General features: G+C 37.3%; 1 protein-coding gene across 1 annotated transcript in view; it reads left to right on the top strand.

The window, feature by feature from the left end:
* LOC139457377 (scavenger receptor cysteine-rich domain-containing protein DMBT1-like) overlaps window positions 1–11,077 on the top strand; it is a 120,326-nt gene extending 109,249 nt beyond the window's left edge. The window contains exons 6-7 of the mRNA XM_071238783.1: window positions 9,906–10,072; window positions 10,928–11,077. Of these exons, the coding sequence (XP_071094884.1) occupies window positions 9,906–10,072; window positions 10,928–11,077 (317 nt within the window). The remainder of the gene's footprint in view (window positions 1–9,905; window positions 10,073–10,927) is intronic.
* The last annotated feature ends 16,516 nt before the right edge of the window (window positions 11,078–27,593 follow it).

The raw sequence follows: 27,593 nt of genomic DNA, 5'->3' as shown, positions 1-27,593 counted from the left end.
CATCTTGTTCACAAAACACTTTATCTACAGATGTAGAGTTCAAAATATACTACCAAATATACAGTTTTTAAAGAATGAATTCAAACTTCGCTATAAGATAGAGAAAAGACGTTTTTTGTCCACAAACAGAGGTTTGGAATTTAACAAAGACTGGATGATGTACCATAATCTTTTTGAATTTTAGGATATGTATATGTATGTGTTCATGCCTATATTATGGTATGCCCATGTGTTAGTGTCTACATTTTCGTATCATTCAATTGGAACCACTGACTTGAGATTTGAGATCTCTCTTTGAGAATATAATGCATGTGTGTGTGTGTATGAGAGTGCTTGTGGCGTCCTTGTGTGAAAGCGTGTAAATGGTGTTTGTATGAGAAGTGTGAATGGCTGTTGTTTTTATGATTAAAAAAAGGGGACTCCATCATGTGATACATATATATCATGTATTAAATCATTTATTATCGCTAGTAATATCAATCTCACATTACAAATGATGTGCAAACAGTCAATGTATCAATATGCACTATATCATGTACAATGTATCCTGAACCCTGAATAAAAAAAGTATTACAAAAAAAATAAATAAATAAATTTCATGCTATCTCTTGGACTATTCGGCAAACACCTCATGGGGGTGTAGCGAGGTCAGGCGTGCACTCGTCAGTCTTAAGCGGTCAAGAGTAAGATCTTCCGGACGATCACTGCACTGGAGTTATGGAGATTGTTGATGAGGTACAACGTGTTTGGAACTGGGAGTTGAACACCAAGCACTTAAAGAGAAGAGCTCACAATAAAACGTTATGGACTCGCGGACGGACTTGTGTTTTCAATTCAAGACTTACATGTATCAGACTGAACTTTTAAGACAGATATAACTTGGTTACCGCTCCCTAACTGTAACCTTAACTGAACTTTACGGCTTTTATACACCTTTGTGATGGGGTGACAATGTGACAAAGAGACATATTTTGACATTGAAAATGTCGCGTCACGCCCTTTTGTAAAATATAGAAAAAGATTATTCAAAGAGCGACAATGCGACAACGCGGGAATGCGACAAATGGCGACAATCAGTTACTGAGAAATAAGTGTGTGGCCATTCCCAACATTTCAACCAACCGTATGACTTATATTTGACCTTGTTGTTTTATCCCCCCGGCATATAATGCGGGGGAATATAGCGATCAGCCAGTCTATCTGTCCGTCCGTCTGTCTGTCTGTCTGTCCGTCCGTAATAATTTCCTTTTCCGGGGCAAAATGCGAAAACCATTCAGTATATCTGATTGAAACTTGGCAAATCTATCAGGCACATACTGAAGTGGTACCTTTTGATATTTGGGCATTTTTCTAATTTTTATTTTTTAATTTTTTTATGGAATGAAGTTGGACATAGACTCAATTGGGGATGGGGTTCGTTTCCGGGGCAGAATTCGAAAACCGTTCAGTTTATTTGATCGAAACTTGGCAAATCTATCAGGCACATACGGAAGTTGTGGCTTTTCATATTTTTTGGATTTTTCTAATATTTATTTTTTAAAGTTTTTTTCATAGAAAGAAGTTAGACATAGACTCAATTCGGGATGGGGTTCGTTTCCGGGGCAGAATTCGAAAACCATTCAGTGTATTTGATCGAAACTTGGCAAATCTATCAGGCACATACTGAAGTGGTGCCTTTTGATATTTTTTTACGAATTTTTATTTTTTTACAATTTTTATTGAAAGAAGTTGGACCTAGACTCTTATGGGGAACGGGTTCATTTCCGGGCCAGAATTCGAAAACCATTCAGTGGGTAAACGATGTATGCTTCTTAAAGAACATTCAACTGTTGACTCATTACATACAGAATTGCATATTTACTAGTTGATACTTTTCAGACAGCTGCCGGGGGATATGTCATCTTTGTGATGACTCTTGTTTAACCTCTGAGGAATCAGAAAAAAGTCTGATGATCAGAATGTTATCTCATTTATTGCAAGGTATAACGTCATCAGTTTAATAAAAATTTTGATTGATGATTTTGACCATTTACTTTATGTTTTTGGATATTCAATTTACACCTGGTTCTAGGATATCAACAAATAGAGGGCTTTATGGTGGTGTAACGGTGTGTATAAATCATTATTTAAATAAACCTTAATGAAGTTAAGTGAGTGAGTGAGTGAGTTAAAGCTTTACGTCACATCGACAATATTTCAGCCATATCGTGACGAGAAATTTCATTTATCAATACATATGTTTTAACCAAATTAAAACCTGTCATGGATGGACAGTAAAATTACTAGAATATCACAGATTAATATTTAAAACTAGCATACAACCGTAAAAGATATCACTATATATAAAGGTACAATAGAAAAAGGGCTATGGATCGCTAGCAGCTGAAGGTAGATCACCATGCTAGGGTCCATGGGGACTTACAGTACTTTTGCTACCTGAATGGACCCCAGCCGGATAATGTAGTTAAGAAAAATATGAGATAATTAAATACTACTACTAGGATATTATTGATAAATTAGTAGGATGATAAGGATGTCTTTGTAGCATTTATTTACGTTAATCCTATAGGATCTACATGGTATCATACCAAATCTTGCAAACATGGAATCACATTTTTGTTGCCAGTTCGGATAAATATTGGTGATGTTTATATCATGATGAGTGGTGTCATGAACGCCAGAACAAGTGCAAAGGATGATAACATTGAATATAGTGCATGAAAAGTTTGTTCGGCTTTATTAACCAGAAGCATCCCTCGTATGATAAAATCATCAACAAATATGTCATATCTTACTTGAGTAAGATGCAACACTAAGCTGGTTTATTGTGAACGGTCGCAGTGTTTCAGATATTTCCTTTGGTGACTTTACTGTTATCAGGCAAAAGCGTGATTGACTGTATAATTTGTTCCTCTGTATTTTTCCCAGTATGTCTAGTTTTGACATTCTTTCGAGGTCGTACTCAGAGCATTGTCCATTATCTTGAACATTCATTTCATTCAGGTCGCTTCCCAATCCAACATGTGCAACCACGCACACCACATGTCAAAAACGATTATTTCCGTTATGTGTTGAATGTAAGCCATGAAGACAATTTACTTTAGGTAGTGTCATAAGAATGGTTGTTTGACCATAGTTGATGGTGCTATACAAGCATTTATTGGTGTTTTGTGTGAAGCCACTGATGGTATGACAAAAGAAAGTAAAGTTAATAAAGCATGATGTCAACCATGGTTTGATAGTGAGTGTAATATCTTTCGTTTTTTGTGAAATATACTTCTTTCAGTTCTAAGAACAACTGGATCTGATTTAAGCCTCGAAGATTACCTAGTTACCTTGAGAGAAAAATAATATATAAGGACAGGGTGATTAACAAGTTAATTAATCATGTACACGGCAGTGACGATTTTTTGTTTACATTTGATAGAGAATGATGTTAATTTCTCAACACATCATCAGATATATAAATCCAACAGTCGTGTTGTTATTTTTGTACTATGTGTAAAGGAGTAAGTAGTATTGATTGAAATAACTTGAAGGACAGAATGATAATGACCATAGTTGTGATACTGATGGTCTTACTGAAGCTATTCTAGATTCTCCTATTTCACTTGATTTAAAAGTGAGTAAGGCTTTAGATAAGTTGAAATGTTCAAAGTTTGCAGACACTGATAAAGTTGTTAGTTGATTATTTTTTAAACAATCAAAGGATCGTCTATTAGCTTATAGTACCATTTGTGTTAAGGGCACTTTTATTCAAGGTATTATTTTCTAGTTTTTCTAAAGGTGATGTTTCCGAATATACGTTGAATATATTTGCAATGTTATTGCAATGTGTACACAAGTTCTGTAAAGTTGAAAGTGAATCATATGATCAATAGAAGTTGAAAGTCACTTTTGGATTATATTACCCATATTATGCAGTAGACTATACAGCTAATTTTAATTCCATAGTGGCTGCAGCAAACTTCAAATACACAACAACTTTCTAAAGTTATCAAAATGTTTGTAAAACGTTCTTTGTATCAAAGGGGATATTAAACTGCACCTGTAAATGTTAGATATGTTTAATATACTATGGGTCAGATGGCCTTGATATCTGAATAAACTGAATCTAAACCTGAATCTGAAAAATGGTGATTTCATGGTCTTACATGAAATGTTTAGGTCATTCCCAGCAAACAATTCTACGTTGTGACAACGTTGTGGCAACGTTGTGACAACGTTGACTTTTCGTTGCTACAACGTTGTGATGTAACGTTGTCACAACGTAAATCTGTAGACTCCCAGATTGGTTGCTACAACGTTGTGCGTATACCAAAATACAACCAAATCAAGACGTTGTCACAACATCCATTTTTTACGTTGCTACAACGTTTATCCCAAACGTCGCGACAACGTAGGTATCGCATACATATGGCGACACTACAGACATTGCAGCAGGTCTTATTCCTCAATACCTCCCAGGCAGCCTGAAAAGTTTGTACTAATCTAGTTAAGACATCAGGTACCAATCTAGTTAAGACATCAGGTACCAAGCAATACATTCTGCAAACTGAATTCACTTCAACCCTATCCGTGAAACAGCAAGTCAATGAAATGCACTCTCTTTTGGCAGAGTTTGAAATACGGCCAAGATAAAAATCTAAATGTTTTAGATTACATGATTGTACAATTTGGTTATATAATATTTATTTTCCCAAACAGTTTTCAAGGCTATGTGCAAATTGTTCACAAATGTTTCAACACTATTAAAAGATATTTGATTTTCCCACGAATTTGCAAATTAAAAAACCATCAAACAATAAGCCCTGCACAAATTGAAACATTTAAATTTTCTTGGCCTTACCCCATACATTCAGCATTTAGAGCAACACTGTGACAACAGAATAGTCTATGCATCTGATGTCCTAAGATCCATTTCCCAGCAATGAAATGACAATATAATTCTGGTTGAGGTGACCTTTATTTATTCATTAAATGACAAGTCAGAACTTGGGCTGAGTGGCTGAGGAGCCTTTTCAGTCCTCAAATGAAAAGTCACAGGGATGATCTTCAACTGTATCCATAGTCTCTCCTTATGCCTTGGTAACTGAATAAAAAATGACACAAATGTTATAAAATGGCAAGGCAAGGGACATATTTCTGACATAACAAAATAATGGTTGCATTCCCTAAATAATATTTTGATGTCTGATGTCAGTCTTTAAACAGTTAAAAACTGCTGAAAGTGCGAAGGCGCTGACAGTAATACCATGATGCTCTTGGATCATACATAGGCAGAAAAGTTTTTAGCACTGAATCATTGGTGTAACTTTATACCCCCGCCATTTTAGATTGTTGGTATAATTAAATATGAATCATCTAAATTTTAATTCTCGAAGATGTTTGTATATATTATTGCATCATACACACCTTTCTGTCAGTGATGTACTTTAAACAAATATGCTCCCACAATACTGCTTTCTCCACCTGAAAGAAAAACAGAAACCACAAAGTATCACATTTTTAAATAACCCAGTACTGTATAGATAAATCACATTTACTTAGAGTATGATGTAACTAGTGGTAGTATTGGCAAATAGTTTTATCAGTCAATAGATCAACTGTAGTTATTCAAAAGCAGTAACTTTACCATTCTGCTGTACATCACAAACTAGTGATTCAAGTGAATATGTTGGCCAAGTTTCTTAAACCTTATTTGAAAAATATATACATAAATGAAAAATATATATTGCCAAATAAAATAAATAGTTCCCATATTTGAAGCATGAATGTTGAATATGAATTATGGATAGAAGTGTTAACACTTTGGGGTATTTATCCTAATTAAAATTGTGATTATTTTTTTAATACTAACCTTAATTTTTTCCATATTAATATGCCAGGATATTTATATAGAATCTATGTTGTAATATTTACAAAGATAGATCTAGAAAACATGGGAAAATTAACAAAATGCAATAGCTTATACAATACCAGACGAAGTTGAAACAGCTCAGTAAATATTTATTGAAATTTATTTGTTACTACGTTTATTAACATAATACAGTTTAATATCGTTAAATATAATTCTGTAGACCTAGTATGGTAGCCTACATGGCAAAATATGGAGATCAAAAACCGAACGAATATGGTTGCTATCAATTCCATTGTATTTTTCATTGGTGCACATTTGCTACACCTATCTCACCTTAATAATCAACAAACGATGACCAACTCACTGACAATATATGGTGATATTTAACTTTTGACTATCGACTAGCTTATCATCACCAATATGACAATACCGCAAACACCCCGTTATAGCGCGCGACGAGAGACTCGTTTCACTTTTGCTCGTTTTCATTAGAAGGGAGTCGGACATAGATCTTGTTATCGGAAAATGATGAACTGATTCTTTTTTTGCAAATAATAAAAATACACCATGATAAGAGCCTTGCTAAAATAAAATGTATAGACAGCACTAACAACCTGATGGTCCACATTTAAGCTACTTCAGTCTGTGCTTATTAGGCCTTTTCGGAAACAATAAGTATGTTTCTATCTCCTCCCGGAAATACAACTTTTCATAACATCATTGAGCGAATTAAGACTAAGGCTATAACTAGTAGCCTACAGAGAGTCGATCTGAAAATACTTCCATTGTTTTGATTCCCTCTCTTCGCTGTATAAGAGAATTCTACTAAACCTTTCCCATGGCCTGAATGAGCCACATTGTTTCACAAAAATCAAAGTCCGAGGGATTAGTACAAGTAAACTTTGAATAGTAATGATTTCCGAAATAACACGGAAGAAATGGCGATAACTGTCAGTGGTCAGTAGGCGATGCATAAGTTAGGCCTATTTACAGACCTACACGTTTACGATCGAACCCCGAACATAATATGACGGCCACAAAACGCCGCCAGACTGAGTTCTGGTCAAACATATCTACTGCTTGCCCTTGGTAATTACCCTTGGTATCCATAAAATAATAATATGGAAAAAAGTCTTGGGCCTCCTTCACATCTATATACATTATGTTCTGTGTATCAAATATTAATATCAACACTGACGCAAAATGAAAGTGACCGGCAAACTGCATTCTAAACCCTGCCACCGCTGAATAATACGATACATTTAATCATTTGACGATCTGCATGTACAGAAACATATCAACAAGCGGAGGCTGCTTCTCAAAAATTAACTTACCTCATCCGAATTCACAGATCATCTGTCCAGTTCCAGTTGCTGCACAATCTCTTGGTTGTATACTTCTTAGTGAGCTTGAACTAAGATGGCTGGTGACAACAAATCTTCCGCGACAATGTGACGTCATTCTGACGTCACTTCACGAGGCAACAGGCTGAACTTTTCAGCAGTCGCTCTCACGCCGCAAAAAATGGGCGCAATTGTTTTTAACTGTAATATTGCTTGTGACAACATTTAGTAGACAGATAACTTCGTTATAGACATATATGTTTAAAAAAAATAAAACTAAGAGATGGTAGGTCTATAAGTGGTTTCCTAAACATCATTTACAAAAAGTGTTGTAATGTCCAAAGCACAACGTTATCACAACGTTAATTTGCAACGATGTTGCTACGTTGTGGAATAACGTTGTCATAGAGATACGCAATTACGTTCTGGAAATTTTATTATTAACAGATGAAAATTTAAATGCCGAATATATAGAAAGGTAATGCATTACTGCCTTGGTATTCTGACAAATTCATGTTGATTTTGATAAAGCAGTTCTACTCCTTTATGACTATCGAGAAGCAAACTCTATAACGTTTCACCGACGTTTCAGAAACGTAGCTACAAAACGTTGTGTGATGTCCAATGCACAACGTTTTCTCAACGTGAATGTGCAACGTTGTTATAACGTTGTGAAATAACGTTGCACGTTGACGTTATAACAACGTTGTGACAACGTAATATCACGACGTTACCAATCCACAAACTTTCCACAACGTTGTGACAACGTCGTGTGTTAGCTGGGTTTAGACTGATAAAAAAATAAGGGTGTTGAATTGTTTAACCCAGTAACTGGGAATTATGCCTAACTACCTCTGATGTTCTTTGGAAGTATACAACAAACAATAAACAAGAATAAGAAACTAATGGAACACATTGAATGGTTATGATCGGCTTGGCTGCTCTCTGGGTTGCCGCACTCATTGAATGGCCTAACAGGGAGTCAACTGTACTCAAAAAGCAAAATAGTGGGTGGGCTACTGCTCGAAATCTGTTCAGTATCCGTAACAATGGATCTATTAATGTTGTTAATTTTGGTGGACTACCTAAACCTCACCAGGACTACCGCATGTGGTATGCCTTTTAGTCCGACAGACTACTGTTGTTTTATTCTGGTACCCTTAACTGTTGTTCACACTTTTAAGCATTGACTATTCATATTTGTACATTTTGAAAACTGTCCCAACGCTCACCTCAAATTCATTAAAGGCTAGGTATGTTTATGTCCCAAACTTCCCATAGAAATAGATGCACTGTATGGATTTTCTTTGGAAAGTCCAACATTGAAATGACCTTTACATTATTTTTGAGAGTCTGCTGACCGTTCATTGTTATTGTGATATCGACCTAATTTGCTCAGTCCTTTTTTGGATTTTGTACATATCGTGTAGTTAATATAATAAGGACACCTACAGATCCTATCTGATTATTATGATGACTATTTAATGTTAAAGAAACCTGAATTTTATTTAGGAAAGAGACAGTAAATGTTCCAGTACAGAAAAAAAAGTAGTAATTAATATGTAGTAGTTTAATAGTACACATGAAATGTAATCCAACGTTACAAGTTATTCTTCCCTGTTTTCATCATGTGACTTGAAACTAAACTGTACTGCTAATATAACATTATCAGGTTGGTATATCTCGATGTGCTTTTGTGTAGCGGGAAACAATTGAGAATGTGTCGGAAAAGCGTCTAATGTTTAAATAGTTAAATTTGGCACAATCATATTAACATGGTGAGTGTGTGAGTGGGTACCTACGCTGGTTAGAACAGTATTTATTTACATCACTTTGTGTCAAAAGTGAACCTGGTAATAAAGGTCATATAACATTTTTCAAACTAGAGTTGATCGATCATGGGTTATATTGAGTTCAAATCTTGGATTCAAATTCATGATCAGCAGATCCTAGGACAACGTAGAAATCCAGCTCTGAACAACGACTACAGGTGTCACTGCTACCTACATAGAGTTGTTCATTTGGGCCAGTAACTGATAAATTGTTATCATTTACTGTTTATCCGTCAGGTACTTTGACAGATTTTGAATTTTTGACAGACATACATTTTCTTCATATCAGAGGTCATAGTCCCATAATACATCAACCGTGCAGGTACTACATCTGTATATGTTTATGGTCACAGATGGACAGACAGGCAGACAGACAGAAATTGTTGTTACTCAGTGTTACTCAAATATAGGCAATTATGATATAGCAATGTCATCACATGTGATGGTATAAGTAACGCATTTCACAGAATTTGCTTTGAGATGTGTGCAAGTTGGAATTTCCAAAAGCAGTTTATCTGTCACACATAAGTATGATGTATAATTCATCCTCAATAAAGTTATTCTTTTGGTGAGATAAGGACAAAACCTTTCTGCATGGGGATATATGTTTTATACCTTTCAACATCAACAGTTAGCCTAAATTTTGCTACACTACACTTTGAGTAACATATTCTTAATTATCTTAATTATGCTGAATTTGGCAGAGGAAAATATCTTTCCACATAAAAAAAGTGATTTTGTTACGTTTTGGACCAAAGTTTTCACCTTTTACCCATTCGCACACGACAGTTCTTGATTTAACTGATTTCTTGATCAGAAGATGCATGATAAACAAGCACATGTACACACGCCTTATTGTATCTACTTCAGGATGCGGTGAGCGCTACACAGGTTCGTCTGGGTTATTTTCCTCACCAAACTACCCTGGCAATTACAACAACGGCCTGTACTGTACCTACATCATTGATGCAGGAGAGACATTGATCACTCTCGTGTTTGAAGATTTCAATACGGAAGAAGGGTTTGATTTTGTCAAGGTATGTAAACATTGTGTTTTTTGTATAACAATTAGAACCAATATGGAATGAAGCATGCAAGTAAATGTACCAGAATAAAGAATCATTTAGGAAATATGTATACAAGCAGAAAATAGGAAGAATTTTGAAGGGCTCACAATTACACAATCACTTTAACATTATGGCAACAAACAGCCACTGAACATCCATACACATTTTTCAAACTCAACCATCTACATCACAAATACCATGATTTTAGTTATTTCCATATATACTGATATGTCGCTGATGACATAATTTGTCAGTACATGTTCCTTCACAATAACCTGAATATTGTTGTCTTTCAGTATTATTCCTACTAAATAGTTGTGTTGCTGTCCAAAGTCACTATTGTCCGACAAACCTTTACATGCAGCATAATTATATGCAGCGATAATACGACGTACCATGGGTACGTAGACAACTAAACTACAAATTTTGTCTTAACTCGTGAAATGTGAAAATCAGGAATAACACTAATAATCCCGACTGCAAAACCGGAAATGAACTGGACATGAATGATCACCTGAAAACATCGTTCACTTTGAAGGCATCCACACTTGGTCAGCGCACTTAAAGGGGAGATAAATTGGAAAAGAAATCGTCCATTGCATGAGTAAACATATTTGTTCAAATGTTGTGATTGTAGATGTGTTTACTGGTATTTGATTCAAACATTCCATTTTGATTTTTGATCATTATAGTATTCACACATGTAAGAGTCATGCTCATTATCTCTGTAGGAGTGTTTGTCAATCTGAATTTGCCTCCACTTACTTTTTAGGCAAATTGGGATTTCGTCAAAATTGGACTCAACCATTCATTTATAAATTGCAGGTTTATGATGCGTCCAACAACCTCCTTGTCCAGCTAAGTGGAAACAGACGGGGCTACATTGTCCAGTCAGCTGTCTACTACCGGGTTGTCTTTACTACGGATGGTGGGACTGTCAAGGAAGGATTTAAGGCCGTATGGACAGGTATGTAGAAATGTACTTCTTTGTTATTTTGTTTACTTTGTACTTGTCTCCTTTCACTTCTTTTCACTACTACCTAATATTTGACATTTGGTTGTCGTTGTCACAGTTGCTTATGTACACGTTGTTTGTAAAAACATGTTGTGCATTGTGCTCTTCCAAAACGACTGCGGCTCATGCAAATTGACATGGGTAATCTTACGCTGCAAGGGATCTTCAGCATACTCGCTTTATTGTCTATGGACAAGAGATGATCAGAACATAAGTTTTGGAAATCAAGCCAGGGAAAAAGTGGAATCCTTTCAGTGTTTGCATGCAAATGCGTTCTGTCTAGTGTATCTTTTTGACTTATATAAGAGCGGACTGCTGAAGTGTGAAGACATGTGTAACCCGACTTTCTAAAAACTATTTACTTCTACAACAAATGCTATTTTGGGTTGCGTGTTCTCAGTAAAGTACACCTTTTAGTACTTTTTGGGTTGAGCCCCATCCAGGTAATGAACCCACACTCTCAGAGTGAGGCACCTAATTGCTAGCGCATAAAAGTCAGCAATCTAGCCCACTCAACCACCGAGACTTCCACTTGAAATGGAAGTCCGACACCGGGTAGTCTAGATCACATACTTTGTGTACCCCTCAGACAAATATGAATTGGCATGACTCCCACTGCTGAAAGCTATGAAAACTCAGTGACTTTTAGAAAGTGATAAAATGTTACAAATGTTGTATTTGGGATTACGTTTTGCCAGTAAAGTACAAATTCTAGTACTGAATTGAACCAACACTCTCAGAAAAAGCACCTTATCTCCAACACACATCCTCAGCGATCTAACTCAACCAGCCACCGAGGCATTGTGTATTTACTTCTAATAGCATAGTGTATGTTTCTTTGGCTGTTGTGATTTATTCTTGATAAAATTTTGGTGTACCAACAGCCATTGAGGGGAACGCTTTGTATTAACAGAGTACTAAGTAACCCTATCAAAATGCTTTTGGGAGTTTCATAATTGATTTACATGTATGGTAAAAAAAGTCTTTGCCGAGTTACTTGGACTTGTCGGTACCTTCTTCGCACATTATGAACCCTCTTTTGTAATCAGAGAGTTGGTTGGTTGGTTGTTTAACGCCGCACTCAGCAATATTCCAGCAAAAAATCGAGTCTGGACCAGACAATCCAGTGATTGATATCATGAGCATCGATCCACGCAATAGGGAACGATGACATGCATCAACCAAGTCAGCGAGCCTGACCACCCGATCCTGTTAGTCACCTTTTACGACAAGCATAGTCACCTTTTATGGCAAGTATGGGTTGCTGAAGACCTATTCTAACCCGGAAACTTCACGGGTCGATCAGAGAGAGAATTTAGGAATGTCAACTTCTATCATATGAAATTTAGCAATGTCAACATCTTTCATATGAGGAACACACCATTTCGGAGTATTTGCCTACTCATTTATCACGTGAATGAATGATAGCTTGAGAGAGCATATGTATATATATATATATTGCATGTTGTTGATTTTGAGATGCAATATGTGGCAGTTGTTCACTTGACTGTCAGTGGATGCCCAGCTTTGGCACAAACACAGTATCTTAAGCAAAATTATGGAGTGGCTCGATCACTTTTTGTTTGCAGTTTGGACACAGAGGTCAATGCATGATAGGACCCAGATTGTACTGAACAACAAAAGTTCCTCTGACATTGAATAAGATTTATTGCAAAGTTATGTTTTTTACCACATCTGAAACAATTTCGGTTTGCAACAGATAAAGATTCCCTGTAAAAATCCAAATGGTTTAATTTGCCATACTGACTTCAGAAAATACGTGATGTCATAAAAAAACATGGACATACCAAAATGTCAATTTACAAATCAATAGCGTGTGTGTCCATCTCTGGTTGCAATGCAAGCAACACATCTTCGTCTCATGGAATGGACCAGGCGTCGCACAAAGTCCTGTGGGATATCTGTCCATATCTGGAGCAATTTTCGAGGTTCCCGAAGTGTCTGTGGAACACGTTGTTGACGTCGAAGACGCTTATCCATCTCATCCCACATGTGCTCGATTGGTGAAAGATCAGGTTAGCGAGCCGGCCAGGAGATGACATTCACGTTGTTTTGTTGAAGAGAATCCTGAATAAGTCGAGCAATATGAGGCCGGGCGTTGTCATGTTGAAAGGTAATGCCTGGACCATGACAACGCAAAAACGGTAGAACAACAGGGCCTATGATCTCGTCGCGGTAGAGCTGTCCATTGAGATTTCCCTCTACCGCTATCAGACGGGTCCTCTGTCTTGCTGTTATCCCACTCCATACCAAAACGCCGCCCCCGAACCGATCTTCTTCCATGACACAATGATTGACGTAACGTTCACCTCGACGTCGGTACACTCGAATCCGTCCATCACTGTGGCTGAGGTGAAAACGAGACTCGTCAGTGAATAGAACTTGTCCCCACTGTATGACCGTCCAGCGTAGACGCTGTCTGCACCATTGTAGACGTGCTTGACGGTGGTTTCTTGTCAAAATGGGACGTCTGGCGGGTTTTCTGGCGAAAATCCCTGCACGTCGGAGGCGGCGACGTACGGTTTGTGGACGTATTCGTCGAAAGCCAGGGATGCTTCTTGCAGTCACTGTTGCTGGCTGGAATCGATTTTGTAGGTGTGTTGTTCGAATCCAGTTGTCTTGTCGATTATTGGTTACGCGTGGCCTGCCACTCCGAGGGTTGTCTCTGACTGCATTCGTCTGTTGCCAACTTTGCCATAAACACCAAATTGTGTTTCTGTTGACGTTCAAATGGCTTGCAACATCACGTTGACTCGATCCTGATTCAAACATACCAATGGCCCGCAGACGCTCATTTTCGGACAGGCGTGGCTTTTGGTTATGTTTTTTTCTGTTTTTTTCTGAGTGATTGTTGTCAGCATGATGCTAAACAATGCATATTGAATTCCGTTAACGCACATGTTTTATACCCATTCTTGGGTAGTGAAATGCATGGGGCTTGCATAAAAGTCAACTTTTGCATGGAATGCATGCTTTTCTGTAGCAGTTGCGTTTTTGTGACTTGATTCCATACATGTACTACAATATTGAAAACCAAACTTTACTTGTTTGAGAAATATACTAAAATATTGGTGTCACAGGAACTTTTGTTATGGGGTATATATTTGGCGTCATGGAAAATGATAAATTAAAAATTCCTTTGAATAGGCTCGTATACAGCCTCTGACTTTCAAGGACAACAAACCTGATCTTGTCCTGTTTGATAAATCCAATGAAATCACATGTCCCTTTAGACACTAATGTGCTCGACAAGATTCAGGAAAAAACATGGCAAATATGCTTACCTCGCTTACAAAATGTCACGCTCACGATATTGACAGGTAAGGGATTGAGGCATCTGGTACTTATTATGGTCTAATGCACTTAGGGGATTAGAAGGGTGACCGCACTGACGGTAACATCTGTATTAAAGTCACTTTGAAGTGTTGAAATTGGTTTGTGCTGAGCTTGGCTTGGTTTGTACGGTATGCGGCTATGTGATTCGTAGCATCCTCTAGTGCATATAGCAGACTAGCCAAAGATGTGGATTGCACAGGCCTGGGAGTTGAAAGCTTTATCATTATCAATATCATAAGTGTTGAATTTGGTTTGTGCTGAGCTGTCGGTTTGAAGATTGAATATGTACAGTATATATATACATGAATAGTGGCAGTGGATTTCGTTTATTATTACTAAACTGACGTCCAAAAGGGACTATACCAGAGTTTAAAATCACTCTTGCTCAAAAACAACAAAACATACATGCATGAATTAAAGCGTATTGAGAAGATCAATATATCAACATAATCAACACTGAAAATGACAATCAAACCACGACCGAGAATGACGTCAGAGCCCCCCAAAGTTGGGTGTGGTACAAAACTCGAGCTTCCAGAATCATGGAAAATAGGCAGAGAACATAAACAATCGCTCACGTTCAATAACAAGTCATTAGTAGCGTGTGTGAGCACCAAATGCCTCAATACACGCAACAACTCCTCGACGCACAGAAAAAGTCAGTCGTCTGATTTGACGCCATCTTGGCGGGCCAAGATCAGTTCCTGCCGGTTGGCTGGAGAGTGTGGTCGTTGTCGAACACGACGATTCATCAAGTCCCAGAGGTGTTCTATGGGGGACATGTCGGGTGAGTGTGCAGGCCACGGCAGGACGTTGACGTTGTTGGATGCGAGGAAGTAAGTGACAATTCTGGCAGTATGGGCTCTAGCGTTGTCATGCTGATAAATGACACCATGTGGCTGCTGTTGGAGAAATGGTAGGACAACTGGACTAAGAATGCTATCCATGTACCGCTGAGCTGTCAAGTTTCCGTCAACGATGACCAGCAGTGTCCTCTCCAGCCCGCAGATCCCTCCCCACACCATGACACTCCCTCCATCATATGGTACGACCTCCTGCACGCAACACGCCGCCGTTCGTTCACCCCTTCGGCGGTAAACACGTTGTCTTCCATCAGCCCTAAACATACAGAATCGACTTTCGTCAGTGAAGACAACCCTCTGCCAGTCACGTCGTTGCCAACGTCGTACAGTCCGGGCCCATCTCAATCGCAGATGTTGCGCTGTCAATAGCTGTCCTCTGTATGGTCTAAAAGCCCTGATTCCATGAGCCCTGAGTCTCCTGGACACTGTCTGTCGACTAACCCTGTGACCTAAGGCATTTGTCGCCGATGACGTCACTGTCAGGAAGCGATTTCGGAGGTGCAAGGTACGCAAGTACCGGTCATCATTGGGCGTGGTAACCCTGGGTCTGCCTGTTCTTGGCCTGTCAGCTGTCCGCCCTGTCTGTCTGTAACGTTGCATCAAGTTGGTAACGGTAACACGGGAGCAACCGAAGGTTCATTCAAAATGGGCGTGGGTGGCTGCCATCTGTAACATACCCAAGGCTCGTTCACGTAGTTCGACTGTGAGTCGTGGCATTTCTTTTGTGATGTTTTTTTATCACTGTTGATGTCTGACTTGCCGTTTCAATCGTTGTATACCCTTACCCGCCCGTGCATTTGCAGTTGTCCGTGGTGCAAGTGTTTTTCACTTTTTCGCGTGTTATCTCGCAAACATGTAACAGACGATTAACATTTTCTGCATACACTATTGTTGTATTTAGGTTATGTGTTTTAGATAGACTTCATCGAAAAAAAAATATACTTTGTCTGAAAGTTATATTTTGAGTTGGTAAAGTTTTTTTGGACGTCAGTTTATATTGAGATCAAGTTGAACCAAGCTTAATATAGTTTGCACAGTCAACAAACTACGACTGTAAATATATTGTACTACAGACACAAGAAAATAATAAAAATACAAACTGTTAACAATGGGAATATGAATACTAATACCTTTTCAGATACTGTTGACTTATGTAAATGCAAAATGCTGTTTTATATTTTCATATCTGCATGCCAAACATGCCAAATTTCCAAAGGCACAAAACTTGCTTAAAGTTTAAAACAAATTCCCAATCTCCATAATGAAATACTCTGGCCATTGCGCTTAGACGAATCCACTACCAATCAAAGGGAACAGTATGCAAGCAAGGCCATTAAAAATGAACCGATGTTATGCAAACCAATCATATATACTCCTCAAAAAAAAAGCAAAGCAAAGCCAGATTTGTGTGAGGTAGCAAAATCCATTTATACGAGGATCCGTACAAGGTATTGAGCCAAAATGTTGTGAAGAGAACACTTGGTGATTGTTGTCATCTCAGTTATCGGTACATAGGAAAAGTCCTAGGTGAAGGTCAGCTACCACCAAAATAATGTGTAGTTGGAATCGAAAGCGACCTGACACCTCCTGCCCATGGAAGAGACGAGTATGCGAATCACATCCTGGGGAATAGTAGCCCACTCGGCCTGCAACGCAACAGCCAACAGCTGCAATGTCTGTGGTTGGGGTTGACGTCGGCGAAGCCGTCTATCCAATTCACCCCACTGGTCCTCTATCGAGTTCAAATCCGGGGATCTTATGATCCGCGCTGTATGCGGTCAAGCGGTGTCCTGCTGGAAAACACCGTTACCGTTGCTGCAATTGGGACGACGTGTGGTAGAAGAATTTCGTTGATGTATCGTTGAGCCGTAAGATTGCCCTGGGTATGGACCAAACCTTTCCTGCTATGATTAGAGATATCCGCCCACATCATAATGCTACTCCCACCAAACCTGTCCACTTCCTGTACGCAGTTTCCGGCGTAACGTTCTCCCCGACGTCTGTAGACCCGTGCTCTTCCATCCCCTCGACGGAGGTGAAATCTTGAGTTGGCTGTGGTCGTCCTTTCCTATAGGTGGCACAGTCGGGTGTAGAAATCTTGGGTGGTGGTGGTTACTCTTGGTCGTGCCGACCTTGGCCGAACATGTGTTGACCCATGCTGTTGAAACCGATCCCATAGCCTGGTTACAACCCTTGACGTAAACATTACTGTTAACGTAAAAGAAAATACATTAATGGTTGCAGGTTAACTCTTGTTACAACCCTTAATGTAAAAAAATACTCTTAATGTAAAAATATTTTGTCATTAAGGATTGTGGGCTCGCCCTTGTTACGACTCTTAATGTAAAACAATTGTCTTAATGTAAAACAAATTACATTTAGGGTTGAAGTGACAGATAATATTTTTTTATATATAAAGGTTATCACTAAGAAATAACACTTATCGAACATTCATGGAACTTCGCAGATTTAATTGATCATTACTTTAATTGATCGTTACAAGATGTGCAAATGACTAATCATCTCTACAACAGCCACCTGGTTGCTATATGCAGGCTTTACAAAAGGGTTTATGATCCCTAACCCTTTTAACTGATCTATCAAAGTTGGATACTCTGCAAGGTAACCTCATTTCCGTTACTATCCTTATACCATAACGACTGAAAGGATGACTCAGACGAAGCATATCAGACAAAGTCGTAGATGGTGGTGGGTTGTTAGATTGGCAAGTTTTAGAAATAAAATAATGGACATTTTGAAGCAGTATTACGGATGTGACAGTTGAACATACACCAGAACCATTTGATATTACTAACGACAGGAATTCCAAATGCAATGATGTTTTTTTTGTTGAAAACAACCAGCCCGTCGGTTTCCCAAGTACCGTGTCAAGTCAAAAATATTCATGAAAAGTTGTATGTTTTTCGGATATGAAGTCAATACCTTTTCTATAGCAGTTTAGCATATCCTGAAGTAAGACCATTGTTGTTTGAAAACAGGGAACAAAGAACATTACGCATACGACCTGTAGATTATTCAATGTCAGCTAGGTACGGACCATTCGATCTTCTTGGGAAGCTGACATAAGCTGACCAGGTGAGCTCTAAATGCTATCTTTCAACATATTTTATGAATAAATCGTATGTGATTGTGAATAGTTTTCGCATGACGGATGACGCACGCCGTACAAAGACGGACGGCAATACGTCACATAAGCCTTTCGAACACTTTGCATGTGTGGATAAATATTAAGCTAACTAGACCTGTCCTATCGGGAATTAAATACCTCCCGCAGACATATGATAATGTTAACATGAGTTTTCAAACGTCCCTCTGCAATCATATTGGACGACATGATTGCAACCTCTGTTTTTTGAAGATTATACGAAATAGGGGTAGAGTACTGAAAGGAGAAATCAGATGCCTCCTTTCTATTGACACGGTAAAAACAAAACCTATGTGGTTGAGTTCGGAGATCCGTAACATGTCAATATACCATTTTTGAACGAAATCGGACAATTACTAAATTTCGACAAATCAGAGGCCGTTCCGATGCCATGGTACCACAATGGTATTGGAAATGAAAGCATTTCGTACAGTGTCCGTAACTGCACCTACGTACATATCTGATCGAAATCGATGTAGTAGTTTAGAAGTTGTTCAGACAAATTGAAACGACAAAGTAATAAAAGGCAACAACTCTGCCGAAATGAAGAAACAATTGCAATGTGCCCAACAACATGTTGAAGTGGACACTTATACAAAGTTTAATTGAAATCAGTCAGCTAGTTTAGAAGGAATTATCCAAAAAGTGGAGAGAGACCGACAGACAGGCAGACACGCTGATTCCATTTTACCCCCTAACTTCGTAGGGGGTACAAAACACTAATAATCTAATGAAATCATATTCATAAATAGATATTTACTCATTGAGATGTTTTAGACATGTAAAGTACAAAATGCCGACTGTGAGACCAACTTGGATTTCTGAATGAGGTTATGTTCCTGGATATTGTGCTGATCATTCACACCTAGTTACATAAAGAGAACTTATTAGTATGGGTAAAGTCCTAAATATGGTTCTAAACTATCTAAATTTGACCAAGCGGAGGATTCATTCCATTGCTATTGTAATAAAATGTGCTTTGAGTGCAAAAATATATCTAAATATATTTTAACGAAGTCGAACAACTATATTTTGACCAATAAGATGCCTCGGTTACGTTGCCATGATGGTAAGAATACCTATTCGGTTGAGTCTAATACCAAATTTGAACGAAATTTCTGAATATCGATCAATCAGCTCTGCAGATGCCGCTTTCCGTTGCCATGGAATCAAGGTAGTAACGTAAATAAAGTCATATTGTATGGTGTGCTTTGACACACCTTTGTACCAAGAATTAACAAAATCTGTTGAATGACACGACATTAATGACCCATAAACGATACCTGTAAATAACGACCAGGTTGTCGTTGTTGAGAGGTTGTTGGAATATGAAAGGTGCAGTGCACTTACACAAGCTCCATGGTTCTACTATATGCTGTTCCTGAGAAAACGCACAAACTTGAAGGAAGAATATATTCTATTACGAAAAATTGGTCTTCATTTTATTCAGTACTTGTAGGCCACGGCAATTTTTGTACACACGAAATACAATTCAGGTGCAAACAGTATAAAATACAACACATTCCTTTGTTTCTATTTTTGAAAAAGCTGTTTCAACGTAATTGCAGATTATCAAAGTTAGAGTATTTGTGCTCTTACAGCATTGGCGATGACAGCAATGTTTTAAACTTCAGAACTTTAAGAAAGATGTAAATTTAGATTTAATGTTACTTTGCCAATGGTGGCTATAACATGGACACATTAACAAAAAGTGATACTCATTTTCGATACTTTTTAGGTTACAAACTTTACGTTTTCTAAATTCACGAGGAATATTGAAATGTCGTCCACGTTCAATTTCTAAATTGTGAGAACTGAGCCGAAAACGAGTCAATGCGGTCCTGAAATTATAAACAGTTTTACTACTCAAATAGTTCTCATATAAAATGGATGTTTTTAACTGTGCATAATTAGCCATTTTGGATCTTTTGGATAGATCACTATGATAAATCTGAAAGAAGTTGTCTCCTAACCGCTGACGTAACATATTTAAAAATACGGTTTTATTAACACATGTTTAAAAGTACCAGACATCACTCAATCATAGTCTGAAAATAACAGTTTCGTTACCGAAGTTACGTGGCCTTACGTTAATTGTACAACCGCAACATATTGTAACAATTTTTTGAGTAAACGAGATTCCTGCATATTGAAAATAGCCAATATTTCAAAACAGCAATCGACTGAATAGAACATCTACCATACTCGCCTAACACACAAGTTGATAACTTTACTTTTAAAAGGCGCTTACAGGCGTACAATTGAACTTTTTCTGATCGTTCTATCTCACTGAACCCCCAAATGTCAGCCCCGTATGAAAGTATTGGTGTTATCTTTGTATAAAATTTTTTGAAGTAAATGTGAGGTGAGTATGGTTACAAGGAATGTATACTACCCAACAGTACCATGAACACCTTTCTTGTCTGAATTGCAGTATCATTTGAAACATTCGACCTCAGTAATATATTGCTAAAATATAAGCCAAGATCACTGTATTCAGTAACTACTTCAACCGCATTTCCATCATAATACCATTTTTAATAACGTGATAAACCTCCCACATAATTAAAAACAACTATTTTTGTTTTCGATAGTTTGATTGACATTTACCATTTACAGCAGTAATCATGCAATATATCCAACAGTCCTCTGTCCTATATTTCACTGAAACACATTTAGATGCATCTGTAAAATCATCGGATCTACTAATAGATAGTTATTGTTTCCCAGTTAGAAGGGATAGAAATTGTTTTGGGGGTGGCCTTGCGGTCTATTTTCGCGATTCATTGAGTGTTAAACATAGAATATATTTACATGTAGAATTACACAATTATGAAATAATGTGGTTCCAAATATATCTGCCTCAAAAGAGTTTGTTATTGTGTGTTACTTATCGCCCACCCAACACCCCTACATCATATTGGGATTATCTTGACTATTCAATAGAAACAGCCCTGGACATATCATCAAATGTAGTACTAGTTGGAGACCTTAACGAAGATTTGTTAAATAACAATGTACACCACCTTCACGATATAATGGTGAGTAAAGATCTACGTAATCTCATTAAACAGCCCACACGTATTACACAAACCTCGGTCACTCTGATTGACCCTATTAAATGTTATAAGCCAGGACAGCGAAACTGTAGAAGCCGGCGTTTTGGACTTTAGCGTAGATATAAGTGACCACAAGGGTTTTTTTGTCACTCTATCCAATTGTATCAACTTAACCAAGTCTTATGTAAGAGATATTTTCCTTTACAAGCAAGGTGATTATCAACGCCTGAACAAGCTTATTGTATCTACAGATTGGGAAAAAAATGTTTGACTCTTGCAATTCGTTCAGCGAAGCTTGTGACGCCCTAACATTAGCACTGGATCAATATGTAAAAGAGTGCGTACCCTCCAAACGAGTAATAGTAAGGCCAAGGGATAAACCCTGGTTTAACAGCGAAATTCGACTAGCAATCCGTATCGGAGAGAGACTCAGAAATAAGGCAAAATTATCCTGTAAACCAAGTGACCTTCTAGGGTACAAAAAGCAAAGAAAGAGATGTTAACAATCTCCGAAAACAAGCAAAAGAGGACTTTTATTGTAACTTAGATGGGTTTTTATCAACCGTATCCAAAGAAAATAACTCCAACTATTGGAAATTACTTTATCCTAAAGGATTCTGGTACCACAACAACTATACCTCCTTTGGTCACTGATGTCTCAAGTATGCCAACCACATTTTCAGATTCCGAAAAGTCTGAAACATTAAATACATATTTCAGTTCAGTCACAAATATTGATAGTTGTAACCATGTGTTACCTGATACCTACAATAAATGCGATGCTGAACTCCAAGATTTTCATGTTGAACAAAATGAAATAATCGATTTAATAAAGTCACTTCCAGTAAACAAGGCTAGTGGTCCAGATAACATTAATCATCGCTTACTGAAACATATTGACCACTCAATAGCCACGCTATTGTATTTATTGTTCAATTTGTCTTTGTTTTAGCACGAATTTCCACACCAGTGGAAATTGGCAGATGTCATTCCTATATATAAGAAAGGGGATAAATCTTCACCTTCCAACTAAAGACCTGTATCACAACTATCATGTATAAGTAAGATTTTTGAGCGAATCGTTTTCAAGAGATTGTATAATCATCTCTTAGATCATAACTTGATGTGTAAATACCAATCTGGATTTGTGCCAGGACACTCAACTACTTTTCAACTACTAGAGATATATCATCAAATATGCAAGTCTATAGATCAGCAAGAATATTTTTTCATGGTTTTCTGTGACGTGTCTGAAGCATTTGACCGAGTGTGGCATAAGGGTTTATTACACAAGTTAAGACAATATGGTATTAGTGATAACCAGCTTAAATGGTTCCAGAGCTATCTCACAGACAGACGCCAAAAAGTAAATGTTAACGGTTGTCTCTCCAGTGAACAAATCCTACACGCTGGCGTCCCTCAGGGGTCAGTTCTTGGTCCACTATTATTTTTGATTTATATTAATGATATATGCTATGAAATGAGTAATTTGACACGTTTGTACGCAGATGATACTAGCATTGGTATCTTCTCTCCAGATAATAATAAGCATATTGAAAACTCCATAAATAAAGATCTATGCAATCTGCACAACTGGGAACAGAAGTGGTTAGTTCAATTCAATCCTAACAAAACCAAATATATATTATTCGCGCATAAAATCCCAGATGAAATGACATCAATAGTCTTTAATAACACATGTATAGAAAGGGTAGACTGTCACAAGCACCTTGGTGTTACATTATCACAAGACACAAAATGGAACGATCATATCAATAATATTCTTTCATGTGCATCAACAATGGTTTGATGAGAAAACTTAAATATCGGTTAAGCAGATCAAACTTGGCTAAAATATATCTAGTTTTTATCAGACCGACTTTAGAATATGCCTCAGTTGGCTGGGACAGTTGCTCGTCGTATAATGCTAATAACTTAGAACTACTACAACTTGATGCAGCTAGAATAGTAACAGGATTAACTAAATTTTCCTCCCGTCGCAGCCTGTATCACAAAATTGGATGGCAGCCTTTAGCGTATAGAAGACACGTTAACAAACTTGTAACTATGTATAAAATAATAAATAAGCAATGTCCTTCATATGTAACTGATCTTATACCACCAGCTGTGTCACAGAATGTCAGTTATAATCTCAGAAACCGCCATGCACGGACAACTATGTTTAAAAGGACTTATATTATAGATGCATTAGGGCAATGGAATAATCTATCATCAGGAATCAGGGATAGTTCGTCAATATCTTATTTTAAAGCTGTCGCATCTGAGCAGCCTGCATCACCACCTATGCACTAAAATGCGGCAAGAGGTCTACAAACATATTGCACACTAGATTGAGACACAATTGTAGCACACTAAATTCCGACCTGTTTCGTGTTAATTTATCTGATACTATTTCCTGTAAATGCGGAGCTCCTTGTGAAAGTTCATTCCATTTCTTCTTCGAATGTACCTTATATAATGATTTTAGGGAGACATTACTGACAGCTATCAATAATCTTGGAGGACAAAAAACTCCACATAGTATTCTTTTTGGTGATCCAAACTTAGATGTTTTCCTGAATACAAAAATATTCTTGTCTGTACACAAATTTATAGAAACGAGTAACAGATTCAGTAGCTAGCATATTATTGTTTCCAAACTGTCAATCATTAATATTGTTAAATCTATATACAACACTATAATGTAAAACATTAGGATATGTATGAGTTGCACACTGTCTTCACTTTCCAGCACATTGTACATATCCTTCATATGAGCACTGTATATGTTTTGCGCACTATGTTTCCACAATGTGAAGCTTCAACTGTAAATTGTTCATTTTTACTGTACAATATTATGTATAACTGTATATAGGGAGAAGGCGGTAATAAGTACTGCACTTGTGCCCAATCCATTTGTCTTTTTGGACAATAAAATATGTTTAATAATAATATATCCAACTTCATTTGTAAGTTGTTGACAGTATTGTCTAACACAATAAGGTCATCCGCAAATATAAGTAGAAAAATATGAATAAATTCCGGATATAAATGAACATCAAAACGACAATTTTCTTCCACTTCTGTAGCTAATTGGTTGATAAAAATCTGAAAACAAAAAGGGACAAAGCAAACACCCTTGAAGCAATCAAATGTACCAGATACTTTGTTGTTTGAACGAACACTAGCATTTACATTACTGTGGATGGATTGTAAGTTTTTACCCATATTAGCACTCAAGCCTTTTTTGTAACAAAACCTTCCATAGATGACGCTGAATGGAGAAATCAATAAATACTACATAGTATTTACCTCATTTACGTGAAAGATAACGCGGAACGACAGAGTTTAATACAAAACAGTTATCGATAGTTGAATAACCTTTTCGAAACCCCGACTGACATTCAGATATATTATAAAGTGTTGCAGCCGAATACACTAGTCTTCTGTTTAAAATAGATGTAAAAACTTTACTAAGGATACTCAGGAGGCTTATAGCGCTATAATTATCGGAAACAGAGGCGTCCACTTTCTTTTGAAATGGGATAATTATTCCCAACACTCAGAGGAACACCGTTTTGATAAATGCTGTTGAATATGATTTCTAAATTAGGTATTATAACAGCGGGCGAATATTTTAGATAGTTACTGAGAATGTTTTCAAAACCAGCTAATTTATTTTTTTTCTTGGCACTGATGCTTCAAAAGGTTCGGATCTGGTGATTGGAGAATCTAATATGTCAATTGTCAGTTCTTGCACATAACCTTGACTTGTCACCGACCTCCACCTCAGCAAGATTATCTTGAATACCATAATGGCACTGTTCATTTTTTTTACAGAGACATTCATCACTCGATGCTAAAACATGATCTATCACATTACAACCTAGCGATATACATCAGGGAGAGTAGAATTAATCTGGATAGGAACAAATAGGAGCGAAATTAAAATTGAATCTGAAGTCTGTGAATAGTGAGTCTCCAAAAATGGACCGTCACCGATTTGATAGTCAGTTCCAAATCTTCCATTCACAATATATATGTTAAGAATGGAACACATTTCCAAAAGATGTTTTATCATATGAATATCTTTCCATCTCAAATTGTGTAAAAATATCTACTGAGTAATCATTACTTTCAACATGGTGAATAACATCGTTCTCCGTAATTATAGTTCAGCATCACATCGGGTCTACTGTTCATGTCTCCAAGTACAATAAACCCGTGAAGATCCGGGTAAGAATAGATCTTCAGCAACCCATGCTTGCCGTAAAATGCGACTATGCTTGTCGAAAGAGGCAACTGACGGGATCGGGTGGTTCGGCTCGCTGACTAGGTTGATGCATGTCATTGTATCCCAAATGCGTGGGTCGGTGATCATGACGTCAGTCACTGGATTGTCTGGTCCAGACTCGATTATTTACAGACCGCCGTCATATATCTGGAATATTGCTGAGTGTGGCATGAAACAACAAAGAAACCACCAAAAAAAATCCAAGTACAATGATCGTAACAGCTGAGTACTCTTCCAGTGTACTCAATTTAAAATATAGCAAAATCCCCATTTTGTCTATCTTCGTTATCATACCAGGTCGATCTCTCCGGTTGGATACATGTAAACACACAGAATGTATCTCCACTGAAACCAAACATACTTTCATCCAACAGAATAGTAATAGCATTTTCTCTATATCGAACATCAATAACACATCTTACCAGTGAATATTTTATCAAAGCCAGTATTCCTTCCGAATACCTCCCGAACCTTTTTGTTGCTGGTAAACAAGAAAGTTTATATTCTAGAAAAGTATCACACTACCAGAGTAGTCGCTGGCATGTCCTCAACAACGAGCCTGCCATTCTAATAATAGCCCTTCTTATTCTCCAAACTGAGCAAAGTCAGTTTCTCACGCTGTAGCTTATCACGAATAATTACAAGAAACTGAGCAAAAACAATGAAAAATGTGACAAATAGCAAAACGTACCCTATATTTCCAATCAAACTTTGTTTATAAGAATCTTGTACAATAAGGGGCAATATGTACACTAAGGGTTGCGGGTTGTTACTTTTAATGTATTTTTTTACAATAAGAGTTAATTTTTACATTAAGGGTTGTAACATAGCCTTGTGATGGTGCTAAGCGCTACTTTGAAAACCCTGGCTACAGTTTGTTGTTTTTATTTCGTGAATACACCAATTGCGTAACACTGTCCCTGAGCACAAACACAAACGGCCTGTCCCTTGCTACAGGTGTTAATTAGAGAATGCATTGCTTATTTTTATCCCGGCAAGAGTTCAATACATGGGTCGACAACTTTTATATAATCCATGTTACATAATTTTACGTATTTCGTATTTATTCGAAAAGTGATTGAAAAAAAAGGTTTGAATATAATTGCGCCTTTGTGGACAACGGAGATGACATTATCAAAATATACACTTAAAACAATAGGATTAAAGAATTTCATAGTCAACTGTTTTTTTTGTATTTATGCCAGACGACAAACAAACTGAAAAAGGATACATATATTTATACAGCTTATCTTCAATAGCTATATGGTAATAAGTAGGAATATACATGTGCTTCTGTACTTGTTAAAGAGGAGAACAAAGAAGATGTTTATTTTTAAAACATAGAACTTTGAACATGGAACATTTTATGGATAATAATAGTTTTTTCCATATCGAAACCATTTCGTTATCTAATATACTCGCTGTACCTTGGCGACGAGAGTTTATAACGCTGACAAATGACTGGTCCGTAAACGGTGTTAAAACAAAGGAATGTCATTACTAAATACTACGTGCATGAATAACCATCTTGAACAAAGGGTATTTCGCAACGGCCCTCACCAACAAGATAGCGGGGTGGAGAGGTTACGCAAGTTATTAACCGAATAGGTATGACGATGCCCACCATATGGGTTATGTCAGAGGTAAAAGAAAACTTATATAAAATTGTAATTTAAACGATTTCAGCCAAGTTACTGCAATTCGTCCAGAATTATATTTAGACTTGTGTCAGGGTTC

The sequence above is a fragment of the Haliotis cracherodii genome, unplaced genomic scaffold (assembly GCF_022045235.1).
Source record: "Haliotis cracherodii isolate W230 unplaced genomic scaffold, xgHalCrac1.p SCAF_12, whole genome shotgun sequence".
Lineage (NCBI taxonomy): Eukaryota > Metazoa > Mollusca > Gastropoda > Lepetellida > Haliotidae > Haliotis > Haliotis cracherodii.
The sequence above is the reverse complement of the archived record's forward strand: the minus strand, read 5'-3'. Positions and strand labels throughout refer to the sequence as shown.